Source organism: Echinops telfairi, unplaced genomic scaffold (assembly GCF_000313985.2).
Source record: "Echinops telfairi isolate 266 unplaced genomic scaffold, ASM31398v2 ScPeMD7_7469;HRSCAF=8507_1, whole genome shotgun sequence".
NCBI classification, from domain to species: Eukaryota; Metazoa; Chordata; class Mammalia; order Afrosoricida; family Tenrecidae; genus Echinops; species Echinops telfairi.
Window position 1 is genome coordinate 23,867,637 of NW_022111373.1, and position 19,220 is coordinate 23,886,856.

Here is a 19,220-nt window from a genome sequence, read left to right on the forward strand (position 1 = left end):
TGTTTTTTGAAAAGAAAAATTGTTTTCACATAGAATACTTAAAAATCTACTTTATTGAAGGACTGGGGGGCAGATTTTATAGGGCACATGCCATAATTTTGAATTTGAGGGCAATAAGGAAAAGAAGCATGGTATTTAAAATTTATAACATGAGAACTGTCTGGATAAAGGGCTGATTCTGGACTTGCCTGTCTTGAATAGAACTAATCATTGCTCAGGAATATCTGTGAGAGGAAGGACACAAGGGGCTATGGGGACAGAATGAAACAGGAAGTATCTAGGAAAAATGAAGAAAAGAGATATAGCACAGCAAGATGGAGAATCAAATGTTGTAAGGATTATTGAATAGTTAACATTCAGTAGGATATACATCTAAGAAATAGACATTTGCAAAATATCACATATATAAAATTTTAATTAAACAGTACTATATTAACATTACTTTTATGGGTAGGTATATGTGAAACAAATTATGTTTATATTATTAAAAGTGACTAGAAATTTTGCAGTAAGGCAATGAATATGACTAAAGACAAGTAATAAAAACACTAAAAGTGACTAAAACAAGTGACTTAAACCTTGAACTACTCACTGGATTTAAAGGTACCATATACACTTGAGTATAAACCAACCCGAGTATCAGTCGAGTGACCTAATTTTACCACAAAAACTGTGCTGAAAAACAGCTTATACATGAGTATATATGGTAAAAGCTGCCACAAGCTCATAGACATCTCTAAGGAGAATCTTAAAAAGCAGTAGATAGAAAACACACTGGTTTTAAAAATTAAAAATTTAAATACATTAAAATTAACACATTAAGTTAAACATTTAAAACATAAATGATAAAAAATTAGTTATTTCTATGTTAAAAGTATCATTTTACATGCTAATTATCTTTCACAAATATATTTTATGAGGGAATCTAAATTTGTTGAGCACAATAACTTTAAACCCAATGCTACTGAGTTGAAGAGGATTGCTTCATAGGTGTAGTAGTTACATAATCTGGTGTCAATTTGAGGATTCAGAGTGAAGGGGTGGAGTCTAGCCTGCCAATCAGGTCATATCCAATGAGGCCTCTGTGTGGTCATGGCCTTCTCCTAAGGATTCTGGGAACTCCTATATTCCTCCTTGGAGTTGGGAGACAGACTCTCTCTCTCTGAGCTAGAGGAATCATGTGGAGACCCCTCCCAGTGCTGAGATGCCTCTACTGCCATTGGATCCACAAGACTTTTCACCCACTGGCCTGTGATCTTCCTGCATTCGGCGTCATTGCATGTGTTGCATGAGTCTGAAGAGGAACTTACAGACTGGACATATGGGTTAATATCAGACTAATGAGCTTGGATTGAACTGGGCTGGGATGTTTTCTTAACATACAATTGCTCTTGTATATAAAACTCTTTCTTATACATATATGAATCTCCCTGGATTTGTTTCACTAGTCTACCCAGACTAATACAATAGGGTTCATTTTCTTTAAAAAAAATCATTTTATTAGGGGCTCTTACAGTTTTTATCACAATCCATACATCCATCGTGTGCACTTTTGTACATATGTTGCCATCATCATTTTCAAAATATTTTCTTTCTACTTGAGCCCTTGGTATCAGTCGTCCCCCGCTGCCCCCCACCGCCCCACCCATCTGCTTCATAAGGTTTCTAAGACCATAAATCTTTACAGAAACAGACAGCTTCATCTTTCTCCCTCAAAGTGGCTGGAGGCGGGATGTTCAAACTGCTGAGCTTGCAGATAAGCAGCCCTACACGTAATCCAATATGTCACCAGGCTCCTTCTTAATTCAAAGACGGAGAATCTCCATGAAGGTGCCTATAAGCTTTTGTTTGATGAGTATGTTCAAGGTTGTTCTTTTTTTTAAGGTTGTTCTTATATTTGATTAAGTTAAAGAACTACTTTCAAAATACCAAAGGAAGTGAAAACCTTTTTTTTTAGATTGGATGCTAGAATGTATTGTATAATTCCACAGATTACTGATTATACTTGATACTTCCTTATTACAAGAAAGCATTATTTTGTCTGCTGTGTATATGCAATTACACAGTAACTTATATTATCAAATAATATAAACATTTCATAAAGTTGAAAAACAGCAATTTAGGATTAAAACTTAAAAAGTGATACTAAAATTTAAGTTAGTCTATTGAATACAAAATAAAAAGTTAGTCTATCAAAAGAAATACTGATAATAAAATTGAGACTAGGTATTTTCTAATTGTGAAAAGAAAAATGATTAAACAAAAAATAATAAATAACATCACTAAGAAAAGAAAAATATCCATGCACTCACTTTATTAACAGCAAAGGCAGTAATGATATCAGATTCCTTATGAATAATTCTTGCTTTACCACCAGGATAGCCCAAATCTGCTTCTATCTAAATGGAGAAAAAGAAAATATAAAGAGATAATGATTATAATACCCAAAATACATGCCAATCTTACATATAGTACATATGTTTAAAATTTTTCAGATATTTCTACGCTAACGGTACTATTTTATATGCTAATTATCTTAGAAGTTATATTTTGTAAAATAATTAAAATTTTTCAAATGTATTTTTCCACAGTTAAACAGAGTTAATATAACACACTTGGTTAATTTGTTAACCTTCAAAGTTGTAATGAATTGACTTTAAGGATACACATTAAGCAACTAAGAAATTACCTTAAACTTGTTTTACTTTGACTAGAAATTAGTATAGTTAGATTAATTTACCAACTATTATAACTCCTTAATAATGTTATAAATATTAAAAGGTCAAATAGTAATTCTTTTAGTCTTTATAAGCCTCAGGGTCACTGATTTCCTCTTTTTTTTAAACAGCCCTTTTCAAATGTAAAGTTGATTTTTTTGCTCATGAGTTCTACAAAACTTAGGCCATGGCCTGTACTATATATCTTTGATCTAAAATAACTTTCAATGTATTCAAGAAAACCAGATATTCTGAAAGGAATAGCAATTTGTCTGAGCCAGAAATCATTTTAGTAGCTGAATAAATAATAATTTGGCATACTTTATTGTCAGGTTAATATAATTGACCTCCAGCTTACCTCAGAAAAGTGGTATACATTATCTTTCAACTCAGAATACTATATAAAATCAACATTTTTCAAACTAAACAGAGACAAAATAAGGAAGCAATCATTAGTTGTGGAAAAATGTTAATGTAAGATAGAATTTCAGCTTTCATTGCAGTCTGAGAGACAGAGAGCGAGGTCAAAGTGAACTACTAGTTTTCAGGCCTGGTAAGTGGCTGACTTGTGGAGATGGCCAACAGTGAGGGACAGAGTGGCTTTGGGTAGGAGTATAGAGAAAGTTCTATGTTGAAATTCAGGGGGAGGGAAAATTAGATGATGACAGATGCAAGTCTAGAGTTCAAGAAATGAATTTGGCTAGATAGATTTTAGTTACAGGCTATGGATAAAACTGAATGTTATGAGGTAATCTAAAAAAATAGTAAAAATACGGAAGAGAAAGCTTAGAGACCTAAATTTAGGGGAGATTTGCATTTTGAGTATAGGGGGAAAAAAGGTAGAGGCTATTCAATTAGCAAACAGAAAAGAAAAAACAACCCATGAGAATTAGATGTTAGAAAATCAAGCAAAACAGAGTTTCCAGAAAGTGGCAGGAGCAAACAGTATCAAAAAGTTGAATTAGAAGAGGACAGAAAATTGAATTTAAGCACATTAGAAATCAACGGCAGCATGAGTCTCAGTGATGAAAGCTGTATATAAAACCTAATTAGATTAGAGAGAATGTGACATTTGGTAAATAGATAAGTACACTGGGGGAAAGCTTGCAGAAACATTTTAAAAAATCGATCATGTTTAATTTCTTAGACTGCGTGATTAGTAAATGGTACTTGCAACATTATTATTTAAATCTTCTTGAAAGGCTACCATATTTCAGAACAAATCACACTGCAAAAGAGTACAGGAGATACAGAAAAGAAGCACATTTAAGCAACTGAATAGATTTTGCTGTATAGATGGTGGAGAGATGGCGTGATCTATAGGTTCAATTTTTTAAAACAAGACGGAAAATTTATTTTTTTGCTTAGCTGATGAGAATAAGTGAAGAGCCCAAGACAAAAGTCAAACCTACCCCAGTTATTTAAGAGGGAGATACAGATTTCTTTTTATTAACCACCTAAACCAGTCAAGAGCAGAGAAGATTTGGACTCAGGTAAGGTTGCTGTTGAAGGCGGGATACCAACATTTCTGCATATAAAGCAGATGTTACACTTGCAGTGGTAAGACTAGGCAAAGTCTCTGCAGAATAAATCTGACAGCAAGTTTGTTGAGAGGGAAAAAGTGTGCATTAGAAAAACAAAATTCACTACAGAGCACTTTACTTAGATTTGCAAGCTAACTTGAGAGTTGTGATTTTACTCTAAGTGAGGGGAGGTCACAAGGCTTGTGCATTTTTCGTCACTAATGTTTGCGATTTTCCAAGGCAAGTGTAGTGTAGAGAGAGCAAGGCACAAGAGTGAGCGTGTTTGTAAGACTAATGGATCATGGAATCTGAGCTGGGAAAGGAAGTACGTGGAAGCATGATCTGGTAAACTGAAGTTAGACACAGAACTTGGCATATGCCATGAACTAACTTGCTAATGCTCATCTGACAAAAATCACACTTAAAAATTCACAATGAACATGATCTTTAACATTTAGCAAGTATAAGGGCTGAAGTCATGCATTATAGTTTTATTTAGTTGGCTTCTTAATGGTGAAAGACTAATGTTTTCTCCTAAGATCAGTAGGAAGACAGGAATGTCTGCTCAGTGGTGGGATGGAAGTTCTGACCAGTGCAATAAGGCAAGAAAACAAAATAAAAACATCCAGATTGAAAAGCAATAAGTAAAACTGTATTTTCAGACAATATAATTTATAAATATTTATTATACAAAAAATTGGGATAAGCAAATGTAGAAAGCTTGCAAGAAAGATCTAAATACAAAATTTACCTTAATTCTTTATGTTGTGGGCAATTAAAAAAAGTAAAATCATAAAATACTTACAATAGCATCAAATATAAAATACTCAGGAATATATATGGCAAAAGATATGCAACACCTATGTAAAATATACAAAATACTGTACCTCTGAATAAATGGGGAAAGATACCATAGCTATGTGTTGGAATCTCAGTATTGACTCCTTTCTGTTAATTATAAAAATTCATATAAAATTGTGCCCAGCTAAAAGGTTAAAACAATTTTACAAAGAGGCAAATTTGAAAGACCTACATTATCTCACTTCACGATTTACTACACAGCTGCCATGATCAAGCTCGTATTGTATTACACAAATGAGTGAACCAAAATGTGGAGTTTAGAAATAGACCGACATTTTTTTTCTGAGACTGTAATCTTTATTTTATTTTTTTAAAACATTTTATTAGGGGCTCATACAACTGTTATCGCAATCCGTACACACATCGATTGTATAAAGCGCATTTGTACATCATTCTCAAAACATTTTCTCTCCACTTAAACCCCCAACATTAGGTCCTCATTTTTCCCCTCCCTCCATGCTCCCCCCTCCCTCATGAGCCCTTGATAGTTTATAAATTGGTATTTTGTCATATCTTGCCCTGTCCGACGTCTCCCTTCACCCATTTTTCGGTTGAGAAATAGACCCACATTTGTATGTCGAGTGAATTTTGACAAAGGAGCAAAGAGAACCCGGTGACTGGCTGAAAGGACCGTCCGGCTGTTGCTGATGGTTGCTATGGAGTTGGTGCCATCTCAGGGTATGCTCATGTATTAGGGGGTTCAAAACGTTTGCAAATCAATGCAATCAAAAGATAATGCAGAAGGCTATAAATGAGAGTGGTAGCGCAAAATCTATTTGTAGGGTCCCCACATGGATTAAGCCTCTGGTGAATCTCCTCTAAACATAGTCAAGAGATGTGAATAGGCTTGCTATCAGACAGATGACTGGAAAGTAGATTATGGCAGAGGTAATTATATTATCATTTTATCTCCCTTATGACCCATTTTAAAGCTATTTGTTTTTAATATTTTCTTTCTTTTCAATTAAAGTTTTCTATGTTTTGTGTAAGCATTGTTGTTGTGTTTTTTTGTTTGTTTGCTTCCTGCTTGTGATTTGTATAATTTTCAGTATATGAAATCCAGGACAGGTAGATTTATAGAGACAGTAACTGGATTGATAATTGCGTAGAGGCACAGCAGGGGAGGATAGGGGAGTTAATAACAATGAGAGGAAAATGCTCTGAAATTGATTGTGGTGATGATAATTGCACAACGTTTCTTAATATAACTGAATGATTAAATTGTATGATACGTAAAATATATGCTAATAAAACTAATAAAAAAAGACATGGGATTTTCTCACAAACTTTGAATCTCCGTTGTACAACAGAGGGAAATGTTGTCTAGTCCTACTCCATCTTCAAGATAATTGATATGCAGAACTCCACTGTTGTGACTACATGCATGTAATCTGAGTCCCTTCCAACTTAAAGGATCCATCTTCCAGCACTATAAGGAACAGTACTGTGCTGTGACCAACACCATTTTCATTGACTAATTTTCAAAAGTAGATCTGCAGGCCTTCTTTCTAGTTTGGATGTTCTCTGGAAACTTGTCCACCATAAGTGACCCAGGTAATGTTTGAAAACCAGTAGCAAGAGTCTTCATTCAGTATCATAGCAACATGCAAGGCATTATAGGACAATAATTGAGATATGGGTGGAACCAACAGATACACCAAACCAAAAACCAAACTCACTGTCAATATGTCAATGCCAACTCATAGTGAGCCAGGACAGGATAGAATTACCCCTATGAGCAGAAAGCGCTGACCTTCTCCTGAAGAGCAGGCTGGTGGCTTTGAACTATTGACCTTGCAGATCACAGCCTACCAGGTCCAATAGATACACAGATACAAAAAAGTCCCACCAAAACGTCCCCCCAAAACATCTAAACGAAAAGGGGAACTAGGGATCTTGTGCAGGGGGGATGTGTTTGTAACAGATATATTTATTACCCTGACTAAAGTGATGGTTTCACAAGTGTATATGTATGACGACATTTACCAAGCATACACTTTTGAATATGTGCATTTATTCTAAATATAATATTATATATTATATGATATATAATATATATAATAACCATCACCCATTTGTCATATTGTCATACTGTAATGGCATGTGTATTGCTATGATGCTGGAAGGTATACCACCAATATTTCAAACACCAGCAGAATTGCCCCTGATGAGCAGGTTTCAGCACAGCCTCCAGACTAAGGCAGAATAGGAAGAAAGGTCTGGAGATGTGCTTTTTCAAAATTGCCAATGAAAATCTTATGTATCAAAGAATATTGTCTGATACTATGACCTGCCGGCAGAAGGAATTAACTGATGGAGGACATCATATTTGATAGTAGAGGGGCAGGGAATATAAAGAAAAGAGATGGGTTGATATAATAGCTGCAACAATGGGCTCAAAGGTAACAATAATCATGAAGGTATCACAGGATCAGGAAATGTTTCTTTCTGTTTTATATGGTGGGGGTGGGGCGTTGGTTTACCATGAGCCAGAGTCGATGCAACAGAAACTAACAACAAAATACCTTATAAAACCATTTTTAAAAAATTATAGTAAAGGAACTAGGAAATTCTGGATAAAAATAGCTATGATGTTAATCCAAAAATATGAATGACTAAATTTTGATGTAGCATGGAACTGACTAAAGAAATACAAGTCAATATATATTATTAACACTTGATAAAGAATGCCAAAAGAAAAAACCTCTGGAGAAGAATTCCTTGTAATGTATAGACAGCAAAAAGTAACGATTATGTAGGCAAGTTAAATTTATTAACAGATTTAAAAGTTTGAGTCATGTTCTCTCAAAACTTCCAAGGCCATTAAAAATATCCTAACTACGGATAATGTAAAAAGAAAACCTTTAGTTACAATGTAATACATTTAATTGCTAAATCAGTCTTTTTCTAACTAACTGCACAGAATTTTTTTCCTGTTTTACTAAAATATTCCTTTAGGGGAAGAATAAGAAGTTGAAATTATGTAGCCTTAAAAAAAAATCTTTGGAAAAGTTTTACCACTAAAATCACTTTGCTGATAATACTTCACAGTAAATTAACCATGCCAAATATGCAAAACATATGTTAAATTTCTTATCTAATGAAGGCACACTTGAATAGGCTATCATATGGCATTTAGAAGTAATTTTATAACTCACAAACATATTTAAAAATTCTCATAAATGTACATAATGTTACATTTTCAAGTTCTCCAACTATTTGTATTTACAGGCATTGGTCTATAATTTGATTCCAACCAATAAAATATGTACTATATAATAACTTTACTACTGTAAGGGATTCCTATCAAAAATATCTTATTTTTAAAAGTAATACTTGTAGAAATGGAACAATACCATTGCATATAATTCTACAAGTGCTATTGTAATTATATTTATGAAGAACTTTTGCCAAAATAGAATACATTCAACTCTCTTTAAAATGGCATTCTCTTATTAAACAAAACATGATTTTCAAAATTGTAATGTTTAAGTTGTTTAAAAAATATAAATAATAATTTAATTCCATTGCAAATAATCCAGGCCAAAACTAAATGGCAAATACTTTGTTTTTCTCCTTAGAGAATGTAATTTCTAATGTCAGTTGAATGCTATTTTGTACCTCATTGATGTTTGGCTCCTCCATCATAGAACTTTTGATGGTTTCATTGTGGTCCTTTAATGACTTAATCAAAAAAGAATAACCACATGACAAAGAGCAAAGGCAAGATATAACATGCAAAACAAGTCTATTTAAAAAATTATATTAAAATTTTTTTCTAGAAAATAACACTAGACTGAGATATATTTTGAATTTTATAAACCATGATGCAGTAAGTGTGGGCTGCATGGTTAGGGGATTGAGAAAGCAAAATCTGTCAGAATTCACTAACCACCACTGTAACATTTATTCTCTCTCTCCTAAGAAATTTTCAGTAACTTAACTGCTTTAGAAATATTAAGTTAACATGAAATTTATCAAAAGAACACATTTCAGAGTGCTACAGTACTATTTCTTATACATTATGTCCTCAGGAATACTCGATTAGAAAAATGTTGATTTCTAGGTTTCTATTCTCTTGGTTTGCTAGAAATAGTCATAAATAAACACTTAAGAGACACAGTTCCTTCTTAAAAGGTGTTATTAAAAAACTCTATAACTCACTGCTGTCTAGCTGACTCTGACTCATAGAAACCCTATTGGACAGTGCTTCTGATGCTGTGTTTTTTCAAAGTAGCCTACATCATCTTTTTTGCACAGAACAGCTGATGAGTTTGAAGAGGGTATTAGCACTTTCTAAAGAAAGGGTGGCTCAAGATCTTTAATTTTTCTCAGAGAATTAAAACACAAACAAAGAAATTGGAGACAAAGATAACAGACGACCGAAATTTGTTCAGAATGACATCAAACTCTCCAATAAACCCAAATTCACTGCCTGTAGTGGTCCTGGCCTGCAGATGGGACCTGGAGGTTTCTGAGGCTGTAAATCTTTACTGGAGCAGAAAGCCTCATCTTTCCCCGTTGGAGCAGCGAGTGGGTTTGACTGTCGCCAGGGAATGACACAGGCATAGTATATTTGTAGTCATTTGTACTTAATTTCTAAAACTTGTTGAACACTCTAGTTTAAAAGTGTGTGTATCAAAAGCTACTTTATCCAGCTTTTTTGGGGGGTGGGTACCCCCTCATATATGTGTTTTCCTTTATTAACTATACCAATTAGGCATTCAGTTAAAAAGGACTTACAATTTTACCAAATTAGCATATTTATACTATAAGGTATACCAGAGAAATCAAAGAGAAACTCGATTTGCAATATAGAACAATGCAGCAATACTTTTTATACTAATTTAAAATACCCTAATTATATGAAATTATTTTAGGCAAAGATAAATTTAAAATAAGAAGCAATATCTCACCAGTACGCATGTTACTAGACTAACAAAATTAGTCTGACAATCTTACTAGCACATTCTTTGTTAAGTTACTACATTTTTTTGAGCTGTTGCACTGCTACATGCTTAGCCAAAGATTAAATAACGGTGTGTGTGGTTGCTGCGTTATCGGATTGAAAAACAAAACACAATTCTTTTTTTCAATGTTAGATGCCATCTTGCTTTTGCCAATTTGAATAATGAGAAGCATTCTATTTTCTTTTTTAAATAACAAAACTTTCTCAATGAAGGAAATCATGAATTCAGGTGCAAGTTCCCTACATCAAAGTGGTAATTTTTAGAACAGAATTAAAGTAATTAAAGGTTGGCAGGTGGAAAGCGCTGTCATCCGAGGGAGAAAGACCGGGCACTCTACTCCTATGAACAGTTACAGTCTGGGAAACCCATAGGGGGCAGTTCTACCTTGTCCTAATGAGTCACAGTGAGTTGGCACTCCATGGCAGTGAGTGGTTTGGTTTTGGTTCATGATAATTCATATATTAAATATTTGACATTTTTACAAAAGGCTAAAAGGAAAATGCAAGTCAAAAAGGATTGTTACAAAAATCACAGACATCTCTATTAAATAAAAATAGCAAAATATGATACTATTGTTGCTTGACATATCCTTCCTTTAGGTCTATATGCTACTGAACGCCATGTTTCTATTGCTCAAAACTTTGCCCATAGAACTGTGCACCCTGATTTTTAAATCAAATCAGCAGTTTTACCATTCTTGAGAGATTCAAATTGTGTGTATTTTTTTTTACTATTCTATAAGTTTTGGGGGAAAACAGAAGGCAAGAACCGGCTAGAGTTGGATGGGAAAAGAATTCCAAATGAAATACTCAGACACTTGTTACTCTCAAAGAATGAGCAGGTGTTTTATTGTGAAGGAAATAACAAGAATTTGTTGGTACAACTTCTCTGGTCTTTTTGCTACCTGTGCAGTTTTCAATTTGTTTAAAGCATCATCATGCTAAGTCCTTAAGATAGTTTCATGTCTTTCCAGGAAATCTACCATGATAATCCAATCACCATACCTTTCTGAGCTGATCTCTCTACATCAAATTCATCTTTAACGTCTTCCCAACTTTCCTTAAAATGCTTGCTCTATGTAAAAATGGTTATTTTATTTTGGACAGCCTTTCTGCAAACCTGTTGCAAAGCTGCAATAATTTGGTTAGATTTTCACATGAATATTGTTAAAAGTTTATCAGCCCTGACCTCAAACCTAGTTTTACCCCTGGCCCTAAAACAGCCTTTCTTTGAAAGCAATCTAAGAATAAGACAAGTAAGTGTATTACTGCGACAACGTGTCTGTAGCCATCCACTGATTGCACAGACATGTTTAAACATTTTTCTTTGGAATAAACTGGCACGTATACACTGGAGTCCTAAAAGTAATAAAGTTCAATTTGCCTATGTGTTAATTTTTCAGCCTAGGTTTAAAATGTTTTCTCAAAGTACACAAGATCTGCGAAGAAAGCTGATGGTGCCGGCTATCAAAAAGTATAGTGTCTGGGGTCTTAAAGGCTTGAAGGTAATCAAGCGGCCATCAAGCTCAGAAGCAACAAAGCCCACATGGAAGAAGCACACCAGCCTATGCAATCACGAGGTGTCGAAGGGATCAGGTATAAGGCATCATCAGAACAAAAAATCTTACCATAGTGAATGATGGGGGGAGTGTGGAGTGGAGATCCAAAGCCCATTAGTAGACCACTGGAGATCCCCTTGCAGAGGGATCTCGGGGAGGAGATGAGCCAGTCAGGATGTGATGTAACAACGATGAGAAATACAACTTTCCTCTAGTTCCTAAATGTTTCCTCTGCGCTCCCACTACCATGACTCGAATTCGACCTTGCAAGTCTGGCTAGACCAGAGGATGTACACTGGTACAGATAGGAACTGAAAATACAGGGAATCCAGGGCGGATGAGCCCTACAAGACCAGTGATGTGAGAGGTGAAACAGGGAGAGTAAAGGGAGAATGGGTAGGAAAGAGGGAACCGATTACATGGAACTGTGTGTGACTTCCTCCCTGGGGGACAGACAACCGAAAAGCGGGTGAAGAGAGACGTCGGACAGGGCAAGATATGACAAAATACCAATTTATAAACTATCAAGGGCTCATGAGGGAGGGGGGAGCGGGGGAAGGAGGGGAAAAATGAGGACCTAATGTCGGGGGTTTAAGTGGAGAGAAAATGTTTTGAGAATGATGTACAAATGTGCTTTACACAATTGATGTGTGTATGGATTGTGATAACAGTTGTATGAACCCCTAATAAAATGTTTAAAAAAAAAAAGGGGAAAAAAGCCAAAAACAAAGTACACAAGATCAAGTCTTCTAAGTTAGCAAGGACAGAACAGTCAGTTGATCTTTATTAGTTGTGGGTTCATATTCATGAGTTCATCTATCCACTAACAGTACCTACAATGCTTTTGCAGAGATTGACAGATAAGCATGTGGTGATCAACTCCCAGCTGAGGTCAACCACAGCTGGTTTAATAATTGTTAAGCCTATTTTTGACGGAACATAACTAATTGAAATACCAAATCAACTTTAATTTATTTCAGATTGGATAACTTGAAAATACTTACATGCTCAGCCAAAGATTAAATAATGGTGTGTGTTATCGGATTGAAAAACAAAACACATACAATTCTTTTTTTCAATGTTAGATGCCATCTTGCTTTTTGCCAATTTGAATAATGAGAATCATTCTATTTTCTTTTTTAAATAACAAAACTTTCTCAATGAAGGAAATCATGAATTCAGGTGCAAGTTCCCTACAGCAAAGTGGTAATTTTTAGAACAGAATTAAATGAAGAAAAATAACCATTACAACAGCAATATAAAAATATAATCGGGAGAGCCCGGGAAAATGGCGACCAGATAGGACGCACCCGTCCAGAGCTTCTCCTGCCAGACCAGAAAATTGGGAGGTAAGGTGAAGGGAATGGGGAGGTGGAGTCCAGAAATTAGAACTAGGGTACTAAAGTCTCTTTTTTTGTGTGTGATTTCCACTCACAAAGGAAACCAAGAACACTTTAAAGCGCTCTAGCTTCTGTGAGCCTGCACAGCCAGCAGCGCCCTTGCAGGGAGGCGCGGTGGCTTCCCCAGGCTAACGCATTAAAGGGAACACAACCCCGGACAAAGGAGAACCCCAAGCTGGAGCTCTCCGCACTGTTGGCTGCCCTGAGCTCACTGCCTGGGGAGTGGCGGTGGCAGGTAGCCATAATTTAGAATAGAAGAGAAATCAGATTATTACCTGAAGTAGATCGGGTGTGGGAGAAAATAAGCAGAATTCAGGGAGCGGAATTAACTCCAATCGGCTAAGAAGGAAACAACCCCTCTGATAAGCTGGGTCTCCCACTCTGGGGACCAGCCTGAGAGCCCCCACATCAGAGCACATCACAAACATCAAAAAAAATTTTTTAAAGGCTTAATATATATTATTGGTTTCTCAGCTGCAAATAGCACATAGGCGGGGGTGGGGGTGTGTAGGGGTGTGGTGTGTCTTTAACATGAATCAACATATGAATTAAACTAGCAAAGGATTTCCAGAACCCAGCAACAGGGCCTGGAGGCTTTTTGCTTAACAAAGACCCGCTGTAGCAAGTGTCAGTTTCAAAAAGCACAGGGCTACAGACTAGAGATTATGTGACAAGTTAATTTGCTTTTAGTCTAGCTGACCAGGGGGATAACAAATAAATAAATAAAAATAAAAGCCTCTGATCTAGAAGTAGGACACCAGCAGCCTAGATAGGACAACAAGCCCAGCTTCCCTTTCAGTGACTCTACACATAGCTGGGGAGGCCCTGCCAGCCCTGCGGCCCTAGACTGAGCTGTGGGAACACCCTGCACCCCACCCCTGCTGCAGTGCTACATATAGCACAAGGCAGGCATACCAGTAAAAGCCAGAGCTCAAGGGATGCCTGGTCACAAATGCAATCTAGCCTTTGAAAGTAATCCCACACAGCATCTGTAGAACCCTACATAAAACAGGTACAGCACCCCGCTACCTAGAGGAAGAGTTGGAACTCCTACAGCCTCACGGACAGGTTACCAAGCCTTATTTATCACTCTACCTACTACTCTGTTTCTTCCCCTCTGCATTAACTAGCATTTCTATCCTTCCCACCACATCCAGTCTCAACGAGCTGGGGTTCTTTTTTCTCTCTTTCTTCTATTTCCTCCTATCTCCCACTCTCTCCTATAATAAACCACTACTGACTTCTAGATCACTACCCTCCATTTAGTGCAAATCAACCCAAATAGCAGGAGGAACTCCAGCCCACCCTCTGTGGGAATGCTGAAAACCACACAAGGCAGCTGGGACAAACATCTACACCGTGCTGCACTGCTGAGGAAACCTCCATCGGACCTCTAGGCGAGCTCATCAACTAGGGCAATACTGCCCAGCACCACTGGGTCCCTGCATCAAAAGAGCACACCAACCTGCCATTGTGAGGCAGGGTCTAAACCCCTTTCGCCCCACTTAAAAGTAATCAGGGATCAGCTATCTCTTTATTCTTTATTTCCCCCTTCTCGTCGCTCTCCTCCCTCTTTACCATCACAGACAATCTTAGAGAACACAGTGGGGTTTTTTTCTTTCCCCTTCCATCTCCATTTTCTCTTTCTCTCCTCTTTCTGTCTTTGTTCTCTTCGCTTCTCTCACTGCTTGTATGATTCTCTTCTCCCGCTCATTCCCTTTACATGCCACTACTGGTTCCCAGACCCCTACACTCTGCCTACGGCAACCCTTTCCTCCCAGTGGGCAGCCTGACTCCTAAGACAGTGCTCCACACAGGATGAGTCAGTGCTATACACAGGAAAGCACGGGGTCAGCTATATCTTTATCAATTTTGTCAGTTCTGTCTCCCTCTCCTTCCTTTTTCTTTTTTTACTTTATCTGTATTCTTTCGCTTTTTCTTTTCTCCTCTTATTAAAACTCCTCTCTCTATCCTACCACAGCCTCAGCAGATTACGTTCTCCTTTCTTGTTGTTTTCTTCCTTTATCTTTTTTTTTCCTTTTTTTTTACTGTTTTCATTTTTGTTTACTCTGCATCCTAGTTGAGTGTGGGTGGGTGGGTGTCAGTCTGCTAGACATTGTTGCTTCAGTCTGTGTCTTCCTCTTTCTCTCTTTCTCCTCTCCTTTCACTTTCTTTTCTGTCACAAGCCACTAGCGGCCACCAGGCCACTCCCCTCTGCCTAGGGCAACTCTGAAGGCCCAAGTGGGGGAACTTCCACTCACATTTATAGGCCTGGCAAGCAGCTGGGGAATTCAAGCCGGTCCTCTTCCACATACCAAGCAGCAGGGGGTTCTCCCCTACAAAAAGTGGGGGCATGCCCAGCCTAAATACCGAGGCCCTACAAGTGACTGGGGGAAATGCCTGGCCACCACTAGTGGGGCTCCACGCTACTGTGGGAACACCCACCCAATCTCCAAGGTGATCTTTCTGTCTACAGTAATTCCCCTACCAGCTACAGAGCTCTACACCAAGGTGGGTAAACCCACACGACCTCCTCAGCACTCCAGTCACAGTGGAAAACACCACAGGCCTGCTGAGGTGTTCCAAGAACCGTGAAGCCTACTTAGAGATCAGTCAGGGAAGCAAGGCCCTTGTGGACCCACAATAACACGACCAGTGTCACATGAGAGGAATATCCAACACACATTCCAAGTAATGGAATACTTGACGGCCAGGACAAGAGTGAAACCACAGGAAGATATAGCGATAGCCGGACCACTCAGGACAGCTACCGGTAGGTAGTTCATAAAAGAACTCATACAAATCCCCCAAGAGAGTGCCCAGGGCTCTTTGACTCAGGGAGATGGCTCCATGCTCTTCTAAAACAACACATAAACAGCAACCCGCTCTAACAGCTTCAACGAAAAAGCAAAAGAAACAGAAAACAATGCCAGAAGAAGTCATGAACCTAATGTTGGGCATAGAAGAAGCATATATTGACCTGCCACAAAAAGAAATTTTCAAAATGATGCTTGAAGTCATAAAGGATATGAGGGAAGCAATGCAGAAAAAATGAGATGACAGAGGAGATAAAGGCAACGCACCAAAGGGAAATTCAAGAGTTAAGGGATGCAATAACACAATCCAGTGACAAATTGACAGATTTTGCCAATAGGCTTGAGGAGGCAGAGAAGCGCATCAGTGACCTAGTGGATAACCAAGCAGACCTCAGCAAACGGGAAAAGCACTCAAATAAGACAATCAAATTGACAGAAGAAAACTTGAGAGCCATGTCTGATGCTATGAAAAGAAACAATATTAGAATAACTGGACTACCAGAACAAGACACAACAAAGAAATCAACAGAGAAAACAGCAAAGGAATTCTTAGAGAAAAACTTCCCCAGCTTAATAAAGGAAAATCAGGCAACTTTTCAAGAGGCTGAAAGAACACCAGCCAGACTGAATCCCAAGAAGTCACCAAGACACACATAATTGTCAAATTATCCAACTTTGAGGAAAAGGAGACTATCATAAAAGCATCTAGGGAAAAACAAACAGTCATGTATAAAGGCAACCCAATAAGAGTATGTTCAGACTTATCAGCATAAACGATGAAGAGGAGGAGGGAATGGAGTAACGTATTCCAAAAATGGAAGGAAAACAACGCAAACACATGAATACTTTACCCAGCCAAGTTATCTATTAAGATAGATGGCGAAGTAAAAGTCTTCCCAGACAAGGACAACCTCAAAGAATACACAAAAATAAACCCAGCCCTACACAAGATCATTGACGATCCAGTATGGGCAGAAGACAAACACTCACCAAGGGCAAATAAGAGACCATCACATAGAACAACTCCACCCATAGGATGACAAAGAAGAAACATCCCCCAGGACAGCATCAGATCAACAGTGGAAAGAAGGCAAACATAAACCACACACACAACAGAAGCGGATAAGATAGGTAGATAGGAAAATACCCAACACAAAAAGTACAAGATGACATCACAGACAGAGTCACTGAATATCAATGGCCTGAACTCAGGCATCAAAAGGCAGAGGCTAACAGACTGGCTGAGGTAACATAACCCATCGATCTGCTGCCTCCAGAAGACTCATCTCAAGCTTGCAGACAAAAACAGGTTGAGAATTAAAGGATGGAGAAAAATATACCAAGCAAATGGTAATGGAAAAAAAGTAGGAGTTGTGATCTTAATATCTGACCAAATTGACCTCAAGATACAGGCCATAACAACAGATGAGGGGTACTATATAATGTTCAAGGGAATAATAGACCGGAACCAGTGAGCATAATAAACATATATGCACCTAATGAGAGACCAGTGAAATTCGTGAATCAAACACTCAAAAAGATGAAAAAAGATCACAGGCTCAACAATTATTATTGGTGACTTTAATACACCACTCTCTGAAAAAGACAGATCATTGGGAAAGAAACTCAACAACGAGGCGAGAGATCTAAATAGCACACTTGGACGACTTGACTTGATAGATATCTTCAGACCGTTCTACCCACACACAAAAAACTCACATTCTTTTCAAGTCCACATGGCATATATTCAAAAATAGACCATATGCTGGGACACAAGTCAAATTTGAGTGAATTCAAGCACATAGAGGTTATACAGACATCTCTCTCCGATCACTGCGCCTTAAAGCTGGAAATTAACAGAAGGATGGTGAAGAAAACTAAGGCAAACAATTGGAGGATGAACAGTGGGTATTGACCCAGATCAGAGATGAAATCAGAAAGTGTCTAGAAACCAACGAGAACGAAAATATGGCCTATCAAAACCCGTGGGATACAGCAAAGGCATTTATCAGATGAAGGTTGATAGCAATAAATGCACACATTAAAAAAGAAGAGAGACTTGTGGATGATATGCTGACACAAAACTTACACCAATTAGAGCAGAGTCAACAGAACAACCCTACTAAGAGCAAGAGGATAGATATAATAAAAATCAGAGCAGAGATACAGGAGAGGGAAAACAACAAAACTATGGGAAAAAATTAATGCCTCTAAAAGTTGGGTCTTTGAAAGAATTAACAGAATTGATAGACCTCTGGCAAACAAATGACTTTTGCAAGGATGAGGGATGAAACAGGGGACATTACAATGGACCCTAATGAAATCAAAAGGATAATTACACAGTACTATGAAGGTCTATACTCTAATGAATTCGACAATTTGGAAGACATGGACAAATATTTGGAAACACAATCCCTCCCTAGACTATCCCAGATGGATGTCAAGAACCTCAACAGACCCATAGCAATGGAAGAAATAGACAAGGTAATCAAGGGATTACCAGTAAAAATATCCCCCAAGCCAGATGGATTCACAGGAGAATTCTTCCAAGCATTCAGGGAAGAACTGACACCAATCCTATACAAACTCTTCCAGAACAGAAAAATACAGAGAACTCCCAAACTCTTTCTATGAAGTTAGTATAACTTTGATACCTAAAGCGGGCAAAGATGCCACAAAAATCGAGAACTATAGACCAATATCCCCAATGAACACTGATGCAAAAATCCTTAACAAAATACTGGCCAATAGAATACAAAAGCGCATTAAAAAAAATAATTCACCACGACCAAGTGGGATTCATACCAGGGATGCAGGGATGGTATAACATACGAAAGACCATCAGCATTATTCGCCACATTGGTAGAAAAAACGATAAGAATCACATGATAATATTGATAGATGCGGAAAAAGCATTCGACAATATCCAACACGCATTCCTGTTTAAGACACTCAAGAAGATAGGAATAGAAGGAAAATTCCTCAATATTATACAAGCCATATATGAAAAACCAATAGTTAATGTGGTTGTTAACAGAGAAAAGACGAAAACAATTGCACTGAAAAAGGGGACCAGACAAGGATGCTGCTTGATCCCACTCCTATTTAACATCGTACTGGAGGTCCTCACTAATAACATAAGACAAAGCAAAGATATTAAAGGTATTCACCTGAGGAAGGAAGAGGTGAAATTATCATTCGCAGATAATATGATTCCATATATCGAAGATCCCTTAAACTCCACAAGCGGAGTGTTGGAAGCAATAGAGGAATATGGCAGAGAGGCAGGGTACAAAGTCAACAAACAGAAGTCTATTGGACTGCTCTACACATCAAACAAGGTCACAGAAGAGACGATTAAAACGGTAGTACCCT

The 19,220-nt window shown here is 37.5% G+C and overlaps 1 protein-coding gene across 2 annotated transcripts in view; it reads right to left on the reverse strand.

Moving 5' to 3' along the window:
* Positions 1 to 19,220, reverse strand: part of DMXL1 (Dmx like 1) — a 185,359-nt gene that overhangs the window by 34,486 nt on the left and 131,653 nt on the right. For both annotated transcript variants that reach the window (XM_004696573.4, XM_045285386.1), the window contains one exon: positions 2,313 to 2,399. In XM_004696573.4, the coding sequence (XP_004696630.1) occupies positions 2,313 to 2,399 (87 nt within the window). The remainder of the gene's footprint in view (positions 1 to 2,312; positions 2,400 to 19,220) is intronic.